The sequence below is a fragment of the Callorhinus ursinus genome, unplaced genomic scaffold, assembly GCF_003265705.2.
Source record: "Callorhinus ursinus isolate GAN/ISIS: 27379988/994484 unplaced genomic scaffold, GSC_fseal_2.0 scaffold32, whole genome shotgun sequence".
Classification (NCBI taxonomy): domain Eukaryota; kingdom Metazoa; phylum Chordata; class Mammalia; order Carnivora; family Otariidae; genus Callorhinus; species Callorhinus ursinus.
Genome location: NW_027397094.1, coordinates 16452016 through 16469434, shown reverse-complemented (window position 1 = coordinate 16469434; position 17419 = coordinate 16452016). Strand labels below are relative to the sequence as shown.

Below are 17419 nucleotides of genomic sequence, written 5' to 3'. Positions count from 1 at the left end.
GAGAGAGAGAGAGAGAGAGAGTACATGAGAGTGGGGAGGGTCAGAGGGAGAAGCAGGTCCCCCGCCGAGCAGGGAGCCCGATGCGGGACTCGATCCCGGGACTCCAGGATCATGACCTGAGCCGAAGGCAGTTGCCTAACCAACTGAGCCACCCAGGCGCCCTTGTGAGTGCTTTTAGCAAATCCTCAAGCCAGAGGGTGGTCTTGGGGACCCCTGACACAGTCTATAAAGATACTCATCTAGAGGAGCCTGGCTGGCTTAGTCAGTACAGCCTGCAACTCTTGATCTTGGGGTCATGAGTTCAAGCCCCACGTTGGGTGTAAGATTACTTAAATGAATAAAAACTTTTACATATACATATATATATTCTTTGTAAAGCTTTTTTTTAAACAATTTTATTTATTTATTTGAGAGAGAGAGAGAAAGCACAAGCAGGGGGAGGGGCAAAGGGAGAGGGAGAAGCAGACTCACCGCTGAGCAGGAAGCCCGACACGGGGCTCAATCTCAGGACCCTGAGATCATGACTTGAGCCATGATCTGACTGAGCCACCCAGGTGCCCAGACCTTCTTAAAAAAGAAAGAAAAGATACTTCTCTAAAACTGCAATGTCAGGGTTTTCACCATATACATATAAACTAACCAACTCATTACCTGCGTGTCCTCATCTTGACCCAGCTTCTCTTTTCTTTTCTTATTTCCGCTGTGAAATTCTATCACTTCTACTGGCTCCCTGTTGTTCTTCAGGGTTGAGGGAAACACTGCAGCGCTAGGGACTCCTGGTCCTGAAGGGGAACCGGTGGGGGACACGGCAGGTGCACACTGCAGCTCTTCTCGGAGTCCCTTGAAGAAGCTGGAGGCACTCTTCCTTTGGCCTCTTACAGAAGAACCTGGTAGGGGAGCTGGCTCTGTTGCCACAGCCACCGGAGTCCCGGCACCTCTCTTCTTGTTTTCTACTCTCTTTCTGATGCTTTTCTGTTCTGCTTCATCTTCTGCCTCTCCTGTTTGTTCAAACACAGAGCGGAAAAATACCTTTGGTTTTATCAAATCGTCAAATCATGTGAATGCGCTTGTACGTACACCATGGCTATCAACACCCAGAAATAACAAAGAAACAAAAGATTTCTTTTTCTTCAAAGGGGGTTGTGTTTGCACAATTTTGGGGGGGTATTTTTATTTATTTAATTTTAATTCAATTAATTAACATATAATGTATTATTGGTACAGGCCTGTGATTCATCAGTCTCATATAATACCCAGTGCTCATTCCATCACATGCCCTCCTTAATGCCCACCACCCAGTTACCCCATCCCTTCACCTCCCTCCCCTCCAGCAACCCTCAGTTTGTTTCCTATGATTGAGTCTCTCATGGTTTGTTGTATTTGCACAATTTGTAGAATCCAAGATGCAACATCTTTTGCTAGGTAACTAACTGTATTCATGTCTTGGACTCATGGCACAATTACTTCAGCCCTCACCTCACTCCATACTAACAGCGACCTCAAGGCAACAGTCCCCTGGTAATCCCAGTTGGGGATCTCACTTTGTGCTAAAAATGTCTGCCGCTGCAGCTGGTGTTTTGTTTTTTTTTAACACTCTCTAGGGTTACAGGTGGGTATCATAGTCTTCCTATTTTTTTTTCAGTTATTAATTAAGATGAACCTACGGCAAGTGACTCAATTTGAACACATTTATTTTCTACGAAATCCCCGTATCTCCTCGTTTCACCTGTTCAATTCTGACCAGTCACCTGAAGGTTCTGACCTCATTACTCACCTACAATGCAAGTATCACAGTGCTAAGTATCAGCTGATCATTTATGTTCACTTAACATTAAGGGTCAACTAAACTTTGGCATTGGGCACCTAAAAATGGGTAGTTACAGCCCAAGCCTTCAGAGCGCCTCGCATAATTTCAAGCCTGGGCTAACATAAACTATGTTTAGGATTTGGCAGAATTGTCTTTTCCTCTAGTTTTTAAACTTCTCAAGGCCAGAGACTAAGTCTTCTCTGTCCTCCGATATTCCCAAGGGCACAGAGATGTTGTGTCCATAGGGACAAGTCAATACAAGGGGAGGGACAGGGGCTAGACAGTCTGGGGATTGGAACCCAGGCTCTGCAAATTAATTGCTAGGTGAGCTTCAATACCTTTTTTAACCCCTAATACTTGTTTCTACATTTGTAATAAATGGGATTAATGACAGTATGTATTTCACCAGGAAGCGAAGATTAAATGAGTAAATACATGAAAGACATGGACTATATGGCAAATTCTCTATACTTTTTAGCTATTATTTTTACTGTGTAAGTGAGCTCAGAATTTTGAGCAATGGCTCCAAACTACGATAGCTTTTGCAACAGCACCTTACAAATTTAAGAAACGTTTGCTTCTTAAAGACACTAATGCCGAGGCTATCTCTTGCCTGAACAAGGGATGTCACCTCACCTGGAGCAAATTCTTCGGAGTGTGTGGAACTGTCTTCCTACTAAGGTGCCAAGCGGTTCCCAATCTTGAATAACCGTTTTTATTTCCTTTTCCCCAAGGAAGATAGAAGGAGAGGGTGGCCAACTTGGTGGAAGAAAAGGCTGTGAAAAGCTTCACGTGAAAACGTTCTCTGAAGTCCGCGGGGGTTGGAACACACTGAAGGTTGGGGCTCCACGGTGACCAGGCGGTACCAACGCGCCAGGGTCACGCGGGGCTGGGACGGTGGTGTGGGGGAAGCGGGCTTCCCAGAGGGCCGCGAAATGACAAAGGGTGGGCTATTTTCGAGAGCCCAAGGTCCTGTGTGCATCACACCCTGTAAGCCTGAAAGCCTCGGTGCTTAACGACAAGCCACTAGGTTGGCGCCCGCACTCAGAGACGACTTGGGAGGCTCGATCCATGAAGAATAACAACGGACCCCGATCATGGGGCGAGGGGGAGGGGAACTCTGTCGGAGGTGTGTGCTGGACCCATCATAAGAACCAGGTCGGACGAGCTGAGGGGTGCTCCACTGCAAGAACCGAGAGCCGAGGGCGGCCTAGTTCCGAAGGCACAGCTGACCTCAGCTGCCAGCCCGCTCTCCACGTGGGCTCCGAGGCCCCGCACTCACCCAAATCGTAGAGGTTCCGGAGCAGGGCGTCCAGGAGCGTCTGAGAGCCGGGAAGCGCGCGGGACCCCAACCCCTGCTCCTGGGCCATCGGGGGGATGTGTGCGCCGCCGCGGCACTGCCCAGAGCCCGCGGGGATTTCGGCCTCGCGGCACCCACACTTCCGAGTTCCGACGCGGTGAGCGCGCGCGCGTCGCAGGTCCCGGCGCGGCTTCCGTCCTGGTTAAGATGGCGGCGCCCGGGGTCCTGTGGAGCGGCCGCAGAGGGTGCCGCCGCCCTAGGCGAGGTCGGGACGCCCAGCGCGGAAGAACCGCCCCCAGCAGCAGCATCACCACCGCTTAGCAAAGAATTTCAGGCCCCGCCCGGAACGGCAGCCGCACCATGGATTCTTCCAGTTCGTCTAACTCTTTCTCCGTCGGCTCCGCCAGTCCCGGCGCTGTCGTGCTCCTCTATTCGGTAGGCGCCCAGGGGAACGAGGCCTGGGGCGGGGCCGCGAGAGAGGACCCCACCCGCTCGGTCCCGGCCTCCCACCGGCCACGACCCCTGGCCCAAAAGAGTGGGTCCCGGGGCCGCCGAGGAGGGGGTAGGTGGTTGACTTGGTTTCCAAGGCAACGGTGTATCGCTGCGTGTGTAACTGTGTGTATGCTTTTAGAAGTTTCTATGGGTGATGGTTCCTCTGGTTCCTTCCCACTCGTTCCTTCTCGTTCCCTCCACCAGGCACGGGGCCTTCAGAAAGCCCCTGATACAGGAATGAGGCGTGAGAATGGGATCTCCGTCTCTAGCGAGGGCTACCTGAAATTTTCATTAAACCGGAGAAACCTGCGGGTCTGACTCGGCCTGAGTTACATCCCGCATGCGGCCGGCTCCCCACCCTGCCCTTTTGCTGCCGTGATGTTCCTGGAAGAAAAGTACTTGGCTTGTATGTGGGCATAGAGTTTGTAAGACGTAAAGTTTTTAATCTAGGAAGATTTGGAACTTCTGGAAATTTTTATTGCGTTTTGTCTTCCATCCTTACTTTTTTTGCAGAAGTCATTTTGGAAGACAACTAATGCCACCCAGCCTCTCCCAACTTGCTTTCTAACCCCCAGGCCCCTCCCCCTCTCCTGATGTTAACCGATCTTTTTTGCCACCACAATGTTGGTCACTCACAATTTATGTGAAGAAATTATGAGGTCAACCCTTTGTAGTTCTCAGGATCGCACAGTCCTGGGGCAACGGATATATATATATATTTTAACCACTAAGTTAATTTTTATCTACTTTACAAGGAAATAAAAGAATGCATTTTAAGAGCATGTTACTATGTCCTGCAGGCTAGTGCCAGTTTCTGACTTTAATGTTAATTTGTGTCGGAAGGTCATAACAGGGAAAAGACAAAACAAGAAAAACAAAAAAACTCAGTCTCAAAAGAGAATCGTTATATATATATATATATGTATATATATATAGGGCTATATATGGAGGAAACAGAAGTTTCTCCATGTTCCAAAGAATACTGATGTGTCAGCTTGTTTCCTTGATGGGGAGAGCTCTCGGCTTATAATTGCTGTCAACTGTCCACTTCTGTGAGGGTTATTACTCTAACCTCTCTCCTTATTGACCTTCTCACCCCACAACTCTGGTAGAACTATCTTTGACCTCATTTTCTGATTCTGCTATTCCAGAGCCGACATGTAGGGAAGCAGGTTGCTTAGTACATCTGACTCGCCACAGGTAGCTTTTTCAGCCCTAAACCGGTTTGTGAGTTGACTACAGCTTTGCACCTGTGTATTAAAGGAAAGAGTTGGTTTTTTTACACCCCCGTTTACCACTGGTTCTTTCATGATAACGCTTTTGCCAATTTGTTCACATGAAAAATTAAAGCAATTGTGTGAGAGCTTTTTCTGCTTCTGAATTGGACAGAACCCTCCCTACTCTTGTGTGCATAGTCTGCTTTTCATGATGACCTGAACGTTTTCTTCCTATTTCAGGCTGTCCTTTTTTCAGCCACACTGCACAATACTCCCATCTAATGTGAGAGTGGTGCTCAGAGATATTTGACGTACTCTTGATTGCAGCAAACATAGCAGCACTCATACCTACAGCATCCTACTCAATCTCAACTTCCAAGATGTGGAAGTGAAAGCTCCACCCCTTGTGTCTGTGGACTTGAAAGAAAGTCACGGCAATGAACAATTACAGTTGAGATAAGGCCAATGACTGAATCATGCACGGTATGTTGTGGGAGGAATAAGAAGGAGCACCTGATGTGTTTGGGGCTTCAGAGAAGGCTTTTAAGAGAAGGTGATACCTGAGCTGAGTTTTTGAGTTGTGACTCGAAGATGAGAGAGGAGAGGAAGGCTGGCCTAGGCATCCATGTAAGAAAGCCCCTCCTTTGCATGTTTGGAAGAACCAAGTAGTAAGGGTGGAATAAAGGACACGTGAGAAACAAAACTAAGGATGTAGGCAGAAGGTACTTCCTAAGGGGGTTTTATATATCAGGTTTACACACCCTTAAGGATAAAATCTTCACTTTCTAAGGGATCATTTCAGGATGATCAGATTTGTATTTTTGGAAGTCTAAGAAGACTAGGTTTCTGGAATGGTTATTTGTGTGGATAACCTTTACTTGAGTAGAGACTGTAGGAGAATCTCATTGGAGAAGGAATCCGATGCCAGCGCGTGGAGAGCAGCAGAACACCACTGCAGTCATTCAGAGAAGTGATGAAAGCCTGAAGCAATGGCAGTGAGCCTGGGGAGAGGGGAGAGGGGTGAGTTTGTGTGCTATTTAGGACAGTGGAAATGTCGTAGCTAAGGAAATGGAGGTGTCTGTGATTTGGCACCTGGGCGGATGTTGATGCCTTTTGCTGATAGGAAATCTGGGGAGAGGAACAGGTTTAGTCAGGGTAATATAATAATTTCAGTTTGGGATGTGTTCAGTGTGAGATGCCAGTGGTAAAATTAATGATTTTTAACTTACGGATTACTATGTTATGGACCAGATAACATCACAAGATGTGGGGGAGTCATCCAGATAAGAGTAAGAAATATGGTACCAGAGCAAAAGAGGAAGGTCTGGCCTAAATATATGGATTCGTCAGACATCAGCCAGTAGATTCTATGTGAGGCCATAGGTCTGCCTGCAATCTTTCAATGAGACCACAGAATGAAAAGAAGACTGGGGATGGGGAATTACTGGTATACCCAGAACCCAAGCTATGGCTTCCTGTTAAAGTCTGAATGAAAAATCTGGACTCTTTACAATATCTTCCAAGACTACATAATTGCTACCTCCCTGAATTTACTAATCTTGCACTATGGGCTTCAACCACACCAGCCTTCTGTTTCTCGGACAGTAAGCATGGTCTCTCAAGAGTGTTCACCGTTCCCTCTGAGTGGCATGCTGTTTTCCCGGAAATTTGCATCGCTTGTCTCCCCTTCCATCCCGCCCCTCCCCGGTTTTTTTTGAGGTCGCTGCTCAAATATCCCCTCTCAGAGAGGCCTTACCCAACCACTGGATCTAAAGCAGCTCTCCAGTCACTCCTTCTCGTTACTCTATTTCCTTTACATTCCCTTTCCAGGGTTGTGCTTACGGCAGTCTTGTACTGACTGTCAAAGCTGATTGTTCATTTTCCATGACGTCTGTGAGCCCATTGTTGGAACACAGACATTATTAAAAATTAAAAATTAAGTTTTATAAATTTACAGTTAAATAAATTTTGTTAAAAAGTAACAAATACTCAAAACTCGGCACTTCCTAATTATTTTACTAGATTTTACTATTATCTATGCTCTTGAGGTTATTTCTGTCCATGATACTGTAAGATGGAAATCCTATGGAATCATGGCTACTACACATCTCTCCCCAGCTCTGTGTTCAGTGAGGCCATGTTGGTAGCTTGAAATCTGCCACGGTGGGAGTGTAAATGCCACAGAAACTGGTGAATGCTGTAAATTAGGGCTCTCGCACAGTTAAACACTCACCAGCATGCTACTGCTGGTGTGCTTAAGTAAACTTGTTTATTTGTTGTCTGTCTTTCCTTAAGGGAGTGTAGGCTCTTTCAGTACACATTCTTTGTCTGCCTTGTTCATGCTTTATTCGCAGCCTGTGGAACAATGCCTGGTATGTGGTGGGCTCTCCATAACTATCTGTTGAATGAATGAATCCTCCAGAGCAGTCAAAAGGGAGGTACAAGGAGAAGCCTGTTTAGCTACAAATAAGGAGGGGCTGCTGTAAAAAGAGAGAGAAACAAAGGGGGGGATATAACCTAACCTTTTTTGGGCTCCTCTTTGTATTGTGCTCCTAGATAAGTGGCCATGTAAATATATTTATTTTATGATGGTAAATACTTCTCCATCATGGCTTAGGGAAGACCAACGAATGAGTAGTTAACACTCAACCCTAGCTGCATGTAGGAATCATTGGGAGTACTTTTAAAAATCATTCTGGTGCCCAGGTACCATTCACAGACCAAATTAATCAAGAATCTCTAGGGCCATCCGGATGGCTCAGTCTGTTAAGCGTCTGACTCTTTATCTCAGGTCTTGGTCTCAGGGTGTGGAGCTTACTTAAAAAAAAAAAAAAAAAATCTCTAGGGTGACCTGGGCATCAGTATATTTTTAAAGTGCCCAGGTTATTCTCATGTGCAGCCTGGGTTAAAAACTACTGGATTAGACATCAGGTTAGGACCGGATTGGGAGCAGTTTGAGCTTTAGTCTGTGAATATTGGCGAGCCATCAGCAGCAGGGTTCAGGAAGTGGCTGTAATTTATTTTTTCATTCTACAATGACTGAATTCTTACTAGGGAATATAAAAACATGTAAGACACAGACAAGAAGTTTATAATCTTGTAGGGGAGATAACAGTCCAGGTTAATGAAGTATTTTAGATGCTGTTGGGAAAGGCTCAGTCAAGTCTCAAAGGAGAAGATGATCAATTCAGTCTCGGTTGAGGGGAGAGCTGGGAAATGGTACACAGAGGTAAACAGGAACTGTGGTTGATGGCTAAGTATTTCCAGGTGAACAGTGCGGAAGGATCTCTCCCTCTTTCTCCGTGTGTGTGTGTGTGTGTGTGTGTGTACCCGTATGTATACTTATTTGTAAGTATTTTATATATTCATATATATATATGTAACCTGTTTATATATGCCTGTATATTGATATATATAGCATATATCTTCCCAGCTGATTCTGATCCTTTTCTCTTTCCACCCCAGGACCACTACGTGGAAAGTCTCTGAGTCCCCTTTTATCCCTAAAATTATATAATTTATGATAGTTTGTTGCATTGTACCAAGTCTGAGTCTATATATAAATTGTCTATTGTTTTACTAATGACAAATGTGAAATTTGAGAAGGTTCTTGAAACTTAGAAGCAGGAGTATGGTATGTTACAAGGACTGCAGTTTTACACCAGAATTCTAGCAGTTAGATTTTTTTCCGCATATATTCTCTATTTATGTGGGCATAAAAATGTGCATGTTTGCATACTTCACATGTTTTACATGCTACCCTTTTTATATTGAGACTCATAAATGCTCCCCTGTTTATATTCTCATTATGCCTAGTCATGTTCTCAGTTTAACATTCTGTATCTTTTTCCATTACTTCAACATTTAGTCATTCAATTATGCTATATTCCAAACGCAGCTCGATGTTGGGAAATGCAAAGAGGACATGTGTTTCCCACCTTCAAGATAATTGCATCTTAGGGAGATAGACATGCGAACGATTGCAGGGTTATGGCTACATACCCTAATAGAGGTAGGTAGTAGTTAAAGACATTCTAATGAGAAAGAGTGAATCCCTGTGGGTAGCTGAAGGAGGGTTTTCACAGCAGTAATGGCCTGAGCAAGGATGACAGAGGAACAAAAAGACCTTCGGGGCCCAGAGATGAGCATGTGCTAAGGCCCAGAATCATGTCCACAGTGAATTGTATTAGGGGGAAATGCAAGTCACTTGGTATATTGAGTAGACCTTGAGCATGGTGGCCAGGGAGTCTGGAGAGGGAAGGACGGGTCAGGTCAGAGAGTTCCTTGTATGATACCACAAGTGGCTTAGGTCTTAATTCTGAAGGAGGTGGGAATCCTGGAAGTATTTTAAGCAGGGAACAATTTGGTCAGAATTGTGTTTTGAAAAGAGCACGTGGCAGCATGGAGGGTTGATTCAAAGGGGCAAGGAGACCAGTGAGGGGGCTGTAGTGATAAAGTGCACAGGCTGGACCTGTGACTGAGGAGTAGTCCTGCTACATCCTTAAAGTCCACCTGGACAGGATTAGATGGATCGCGGGTAAGGGTGTGGGGGGAGGCAGATAGGATAAGGCAAAGGGATGTATGTGGCATGGCGGTTGTTGAGATTTCTGGGAAATCATCAGGTTGTAGGATTGTGCAGAGGAGAAATGAGTTCAATTTGGGAAAGGCCATAGGTGAAGTGTTTGCAAATAAATGTGTCTATCAGGAGCTCACATGGGCAAAGAAAACAGAGCAGGAGTTTCAGTGGCGTGTATAATTAGTATCTAAAGCCAGTTGAGTAGGTGTGAGGACTCAGCACAGTGTATGAAGTGCACGAAGATAAGAGGGCTGGAGATGTTAACATTTAAGGGAAGTGGGAGGACAGAAGGCATATTTTAGTTTGGGGAGGAAGTTTTCCCTTCAGGTTGAGAATCGCGGGTTTAGAGCAATGAGATGGATCTTCTGCTGTGACAAGAGTCATGAATTAAAAACCAAAGTAGGAAAATTTCAGGATGGTTGGCGGTGGAGAAAGGAGGGAGCCCTTGAGGATGGTGTCAGGCTGGAGGGAGGTCTAGGAAGGTGAAGACTAGAAAGAGACCAGGGTTTAATGATTTAAGTTCGAAAGAAATAATAATGTGTGTTGCATTTTCTCATAATAGCAGTGCATGAAACATAATTCACGTGTCCATTATTAAAAATAATACGGTGGAAGAAACTTAAATGAAAGGGAAGTGTTTATAACATGAAGTGGAAAAATCAGGTGGCAAATCAAAATGTATGTATGTTAGGGGAAGGAATGTGTCTACCTGCCCAGAAAAAAAAGCATTCACTAAAATGGACCCCACCCCACCCCTGCCCCGAGTCATTGGACAACAGATAATTTTAATTTTCTTCTGTGTGCTTTACTGTATTTTCCGGATTTTTATAATGAACATATAGCACTTTGGTAATTAGAAAAAAAAAATTTTTTTTGGCTTTAGAACATTTTATTAGAATCTTTCTGACAAAACCCTATACCCGTTTAAGATACAGTAAAGAAGTAAAAGTGACCTAATTGCTATTTAAGTGCCCCAGACTCTCTAAGCGTTTTTTCCCCCGAAAGTTGACCGCTGCCTCCACAGGTCAATTCGGGAAAGATGGAAGTGCCTAGGGTCTGCCGGGTAGAAGACAGCCTTGTGTTGGCAAAACCCGTGGTAGCCAGGGAGAAGGGATGCGGCTCTTGGCTTCTCATCACAGCCCGTAGATGGAAGGGAGCCATGCATTACCAGGCACCCCTGCCATCTCAGCAGCACTTCTCCAGGAGGGTAAAGGCCAAACCTCAGCCCTTCGGTCACCAGGGAAAAAAAAGTATTTGAGGAAGTTGCTTCCACTAAAATGTTTTTAAACAATATGTAATACAGGAAAATGCTCGTAACATATTTGAAAAGGCAAGATAAACTATATTTGGTATGGTCCACATTTTGAATAAAAGCCATGTATTTGTGTAGCTGTGAATGAAAAAAAATAAGGAAACTAGGAAGTGGTAAAGAGTAGTTATTCCTGGGGTATAAAATTGTGGGCAATTTATGTTTACTTGTATGTTTCCACGTTTCCAAACTTTCCATAGTTAACATGGTGAGTAGTGTAGGATAGAGGTTAGGAGCAAGTTCTGTGAAGCCATAAGGCTCGAGTTTGAATCATGCCTCTGTCCTTTGCAGAGTGGAACGCTGAGTGAGTTATTTTGGTTCTCCATGCCTTGGTTTTCCCATTGTGGAGGATCATTCCCATATTAAGGAAGCATGCCTTGGAATAGTGCCTGACCTTTAGGAAACAACTGTACGTGTTAGCTGTAATTATCATTTTTACTATTATTACTTTTATAATCAGAAAAACAAAATTTTAAGAATTAACAATTCAGTAGTCATTGGTAGCCTGATAAACAGCGGTTTCAGGGACTGGTTGGATGGAAGCTGAACTGCAGGGAGTCAAAGGGGGTAAGAAAGTAGTCATAGCAAGACAGACTGCTCGCCAATAGCTTCTGTGGGAGCACTTTTTTCTTAAGTGAATTTTCCTTTTATTTGCACCCATGTATTTTTATTTGATTTGACATAATTTAGAATTTCTATTGTATGCTTTAATTTTTAAAGCTACGTAGAAGAGGCAGACAGATTTATCAATGTGCTTGATAAAATTGGTCAGATAAAATTGATTGCAAAGTTGATCAGATGATCCTAGAGCTTAATGACTCAATCTTTGCTATCTTTGTTAACTTTCCCAGAGGGGTACTGGCTTTACAAAGATAGCAAGCAGAAATAATAAAATATTATACTTCAATATCCATTTTTTGGACCCCAGCTATCATTACATTTCCTTTTCTTGGTATAGGAAGACCTATTATCCGTTCACTCTGCTCTTGTTCATATGTCCTAGCATAAAAATGTTGGCAAAGATGAAACCTTACCAGTGTAGTCTCTCATCTGTCCTAATTTACTTTACAGTATGTGCATTACTTTCTTTCGTTTGCCTTACCCACAGAAGGAGCTCAAAAAATGGGATGAATTTGAAGATATTTTAGAGGAGAGGAGGCATGTCAGTGACTTGAAATTTGCAATGAAATGCTACACACCTCTTGTCTATAAGGGAATTACTCCTTGCAAGCCAAGTGATATTAAATCTAGTGTTCTCAATTCTGAAGAAGTTCATTATGTCATTAAACAGGTAAGTGATTCCCTCTTCACCCAAAACCAGATTTGTTCATTGTCAACAAGGAACAGCACAGGTCCACTTATACATAGATTTTTTTTTCAGTAAGTACAGTACAGTACTGTAAATATGTTTTCCTTATAGTTTTCTTAAAAAGGCTTTCTCTAGCTTATTTTACTGTGAGAATACAGTCTATAATGCATGTAACGTTGAAAATACCTGTAAACCAACTGTTTATGTTATCCGTAAGGTTGTCAGTCAGCGGTAGGCCATTAGTCAAGTTTTGGGGAGCCAAAAGTTACAGGTGGATTTTCAACCACCTAGGGGGTCGGCACCCAGCCCCCACGTTGTTCAAGGGTCAACTGTAGTCTGACAGGGAACAATGACAGTTGTACAGTCAATTACAATGAAATAAGATACAAGACATGCTAGTGGGAGCCCAGTGTACAGGGGCAGTAATCATAGGGCAAATAATTTTGTGTAGGGAATTAGAAAGGTGATTTTTTTTTTTTTTTCTTAATGATGCCTAAAAGATGGTTAGGGGTTTTCCAGGTGAAGTGGGTGAAGAAGTATTCCTAGCAGAGCAAATAACTTTTTGCCCATGGTTAAATCTCACTGCACATTAAAATTGCTAGAGAAACTTTCAAGAATCCCTGTGCATAGATCTCACCCCCATATGAATTAGAATGTCAGGGAAGGAGCCAGACATCCTAGGAGTAGTTTTTAAAGTTTTTAAAGAAGCCCAGTCGAGGGGCGGCGCCTGGGTGGCTCATTTGGTTAAGCGTCCAACTCTTGGTTTTGGCTCAGGTCAGGATCTCAGGGTCGTGAGATCGAGCCCCTTGTTGGGCTCCATGCTGGGTGTGCACCTGCTTAAGATTCTTTCTCCCTCTACCCCACCCCCGTTCACATTCTGTCTCTCAAGAAGAAAAAAAAGGAGCAGCAGCCCAGTTGGTTCCAAAGTACAGCAAAGTTTGGGAGCCACCAGTATATTTTAGCAACTAGAGAACATGCATGGTCACAGTACTAGGAGCAGTTCGGTATGACCAGACCGGAGAGAGCAAAGAGGGGGTAAAATGGTAGGAATATAGAGACAGGGGCCACATCACAAAGGGTGTTATAAACCATTCAGAGGGGCCACCTGGGTGGCTCAGTCAGTTAAGCATCTGACTTCAGCTTGGGTCATGATCTCAGGGTTTTGAGATCAAGCCCCAAGTTGGGCTCCCCGCTCAGTGGGGAGTCTGCTGGAGATTCTCTCTTCCCCTCTCTCTCTCTCCCTCTGCCCTCCCCCTACTCATGCTCGCTCGCTCGCTCTCTCTAAAAATAAATAATAAATAAATCTTATAAACCATCCAGAGGAATTAGATTTTATCCTACATACAGTGCAAAGCCATTGAAAGGTTTTAGGTTGGAGTGTGGTGTGATCAGTTAATGTTTTAGAAACACCATTCTGCCACAAGTGGAGACAGGAAGTCTGGTTATGATGCTCTTCCAGTAATCCTTTTGTGGGATCACAGTTGCCTAGACTGTGGTTGTAGAAACAGAGATGGACAGATTTAAGAAATTTAAGAGGTAGGGGTGCCTGGGTGGCTCAGTCCGTTGTGTCCGAGTCTAGATTTTGGCTCAGGTCATGATCTTAGGAACCTGAGATTGAGCCCTGAGTCAGGCTCCGTGCTGAGCATGGAGCTCCGTGCTGAGCTTAAGATTCTCCCTCTGCCCCTCCCTCCTCCTCTCTCACTCCCTCTCAAAACAGAAAGAAAAATTTCAGAGGTGGAGTAGACCTTATTTATGATCAGTTGGGTGAATGACAGGAAGGAAAAGAGAGGATGACAGAAGCATTCACTGAAATAGGGAACTTAGGAGAGGGAATGGGCTTGAGAGAAAAGCTAAGGTCTGTTTTGGACATGTCATTTGAAGACATCAGATAGAGGTATTCAGTGGGCACGATTACAGCTTCCTCATGGCCGGCCCTCCCTGTCACATTGTCCAGGTGTTCCCAGGCTTTGAGATTTACCTGTAGAGACTGTGCTCCGTTGACTTTTTTTTAAGATTTATTTATTTGAGACAGAGAGTGAGCAAGAGAGGGAGCGCGCACACGAGCAGGGGCAGAGGTAGAGGGAGAAGCAGGCTCCTCGCTGAGCAGGGAGCCCGATGCGGGCTTGGCTCCATCCCAGGACCCCGGGATCACGACCTGATCCGAGGGCAGACGCTTCACTAACTGAGCCACCCAGGCGCTCCTGTCTATTTTCTTCTGATCTGAATGAACGTATGACCTATGCTCACCCTTTTGGTTTAATCTGTCTGTCATGATTTGTCTTGGGGAAACTATTAGTCCTCTCTGAGTGGGCCTATTTCATAAGTGAAGTAAAGTTTCCTCATCAATTAGAAGCTAAAGACAGTGGTTCTCAATACTGGCTCTTTGTTAGGATCACCTGGAGAACTTTTACAGAAAGTTAACTATTATTTTCCACTGGTATGAAGGCTAAATTTTTTAGCCTTGAAGGCTATGAAGGCAAAAACTCCATGAAGGCAAAAATTTTTATCTCCATGAAGGCAAAAATTTTTAACTCCCTTATGACTCTCTTTTTTTTCTGTATTCTATATTTTTATCTTTTTTTTGCTGTATTCCTAGTGCCTAACACATAGTACACATTCAATAAATATTTCTCGCATGAATGAATGAAAAAAAATGCTTTTGTCCTGTCCACCGAGATTCCGATGTAATTGGTCTGGAATAGGCCCCAGGCATCTCTTTCTTCTTCTTTTTCTTTTTTAAAAGCTCCCCAAGTAATTCTAATACACAGCCAGGTTAAGTATGACTGATATAAGCCAGTGTTTCTCACACTTGGCTGTGCTGCTGAGAAAAAAAAAATCACTTAATGTACGTAAATTGGAATTGTTCTAAACTCAGGATTATGCAACACAGCTGGGCCCTCAGTGTTACCCAAGAATTCCTTGTTTCCTCAGGGAACTCTCTCCCGGTCTCCAAAATGGAAGTATCAGTGTCAGCCCTATTCTTTCTGAGCCTCCAACCTCCGTCCCTTACCCTCAACAGGTGACATTTCTTCCTACTTCATAAAGACAGTGTAAACCATTATGTGACAACTCCCAACTTCCTGTGATCCAGCTACTAATTTACCTGCATCTGTACCCTCATTCTCTTCTTCCCTCCTGTTAAAAAGGGACAGGGAGCCCTTTCTCCTGTTGGAGTGCAATCCCTCCCCTACTCCTTTGCTCTGAACTTCACCTGCTCCGTCCTCCTCAGGGACTTTGCTCTATTGTCTGTCCCCTCAAATGTCTTCAACTTCTTCCTCTTCATTAGCTCTTTACCATCATCACTGAACTCGTTCAGTCCTCTTCCAGCTGAAATCAGCCTTGTTTGGGCATATTCCTTCTCTCCTTATGACTCAGCACTTCCTTTCTCACTTGTACTCTCCTCCTGGAAGAAGTCAGCTGTGTTTGCCGTACTTGGGTCTGTACTTTCTCACCCCCCATGTATACACAGCTCACTGGGATCCAGTTTCCAACCCGCTGTAATTGCTCTTTCCAAGACTGTGAATGACTCCTTCCTGATGGCTAAAATCAACCTTGTTGACATCCTTCGTGGCCTTTGGCACACTCTCCCTCCTTTTTTTCTGTGATACCATATTTTCTCCCCCTTACCCACCAAATCTTTTTTTTTTTTAAGATTTTATTTTTAAGTAATCTCTACACCCAGTGTGGGGCTCGAAGCCACAGTCCCGAGATCAAGAGTCGCATGCTTCAGCTGAACCAGCCAGGTGCCCCCCTCCACCACCACCACCAAATCTTTTTGATCATTCCTCAGTTGTCTTTATGGGCTTCTTTTCCTTTGCCTGTCTCTTTAAATGCTGCTATTCCTCAGGATTTTGTTCTAATCCCTTCTTACTCTACCTACTCACTGGGCAGTTTTATTTATCATCAGATTCCTTATGCTGATGTCTCCCTATTATATTATATTATTAAATAATATGTTATAAATAACAATATATAGTAAATAATAATTGGTATCTGTTGCTTCAACCCAGATCTCTTTTGAATTTCATGCGTATATTTTTGTCTACTGGAATACCTACTTGGAAAACCCAAGAGCATCTCACGTTCAGGAGCTCTTCGGCCCCCCCCCCCCCCCCCCCCAGCACTCGTCCCGTGCCCCCCCCCACCCAGTTCTGCATATCTCCAAGAGCGGCCCCCCCCCACGCCCGCTGCTCCGACCGGAAAGCCAGGTGCCGTCTTGAGCTTCTCGCTTTTGCCCTTCCTACGCTGCCCTCCTTGGTAGCTCCTGTCTCTTCTAGTTCTGCTGTCACCTCAGGCTGCCTTTGTCCCACCGAACATGCAGGGCAGCCAGTGAAAGGCTTCGGCCCAGGAAGGATGAGATTAGGTCTGCGTCTAAGATACCGCTCAGGGGCACCTGGGGGGCTCAGTCAGTGAAGCATCTGCTCGGGTCAGGATCCCTGGGATCGAGCCCCACATCCAAGCTTCTCCCTCTCTCTCTGCCCCTCCCCCTGCTCATGCTCGCTCTCTCTCGCTCGCTCTCTCTCTCAAATAAATAAATAAAACCTTAAAAAAAAAAAGAAACCACTCAGGTTTGTGATGTGGAGAACAGACTGACAAGGGACAACACTGGAACAAGGAGTTTATAAAGCTATTCATCTTCTAATCTTATCTTAGGTTTCCAGGAAGAAGGATCTGGAAGGACAGACATATCTGTTGGGCAAACAAGAAGTCCCGTTGCACAAAATGAGAGATCAGGTCATTCTCTGCTTCTGTGCTCTCCTCCAGTCCTGGAGAAGACCGTTCCTTCTGAACAGACCAGCCTGCTCACCTGTGTTCTTCATCTGCCCAATTCCTTCAGGTCCCCAGGGGCTTGTCTGTCCTCTTCAGCCTTCTGCACGGGCCCAGCTGGGCATCAGCACCTCCTGGTGGGGGCCTGCTCAGTCATGGATTCGTTCTTTTTAATGCTCCACGTCTCTCTCCCTTCTCATCCCAGCTTCTCAAAGGTGTGGTGTGTCCTTCCCCGTGCACCTCCTGCTTTGAGCAGGTGGCTGCGTTTGAGCCAGTAGAGCTTACTGGGGCTCTCCACGTGGCCCAGTCGAAGGGGTCCCTTCCGTCTTCACTGTGTCTTGACTGTGTCAGTTTTTGTTGGACACTCTCTCCTGCAGGACCTCTCTTACCTTGACATTTATGGCATCACACAGTCGGGTTCTCTTATCCTCTTCCTTGTTAATGTCTTGACGAGTTCCTCCATCCGCCGGTCAGTGTTCCTTAAGGTTGAACCCTCAGCCTCTTACCTCCATCCCTGCAGTCTCCCCGGTCTGTTTTACCCACTTCTGTCATTTCCATTTGCATCTGTAGTCTGGTGGTGCCCAAACAGGACCTCTAGCCCTGGCTAGGTTATCGCGGTTCAGACTCTTAGCTCCAGTTGTC

At 44.9% G+C, this 17419-nt stretch overlaps 2 protein-coding genes across 6 annotated transcripts in view; one reads left to right on the top strand and one right to left on the bottom strand.

Annotated features, from left to right (window-relative positions):
- The window catches only part of FSAF1 (40S small subunit processome assembly factor 1), a 14802-nt gene extending 11470 nt beyond the window's left edge, over nucleotides 1-3332 (bottom strand). The window contains exons 1-2 of the mRNA XM_025850703.2: nucleotides 3090-3332; nucleotides 652-998 (exon numbers count right to left, since the gene is read on the bottom strand). Of these exons, the coding sequence (XP_025706488.1) occupies nucleotides 652-998; nucleotides 3090-3177 (435 nt within the window). The 5' untranslated portion in view covers nucleotides 3178-3332. The remainder of the gene's footprint in view (nucleotides 1-651; nucleotides 999-3089) is intronic.
- A 70-nt stretch (nucleotides 3333-3402) lies between these two features.
- GNPAT (glyceronephosphate O-acyltransferase) overlaps nucleotides 3403-17419 on the top strand; it is a 33749-nt gene continuing 19732 nt past the window's right edge. For 2 of the 5 annotated variants that reach the window (XM_025850698.2, XM_025850823.2), the window contains exons 1-2: nucleotides 3403-3542; nucleotides 11810-11992. In XM_025850698.2, the coding sequence (XP_025706483.1) occupies nucleotides 3468-3542; nucleotides 11810-11992 (258 nt within the window). In that variant the 5' untranslated portion in view covers nucleotides 3403-3467. Of the gene's footprint in view, nucleotides 3543-8714; nucleotides 8829-10992; nucleotides 11111-11809; nucleotides 11993-17419 lie in introns of those variants that run through there. The other 3 variants (XM_025850825.2, XM_025850824.2, XM_025850827.2) reach the window with 3 other exon arrangements.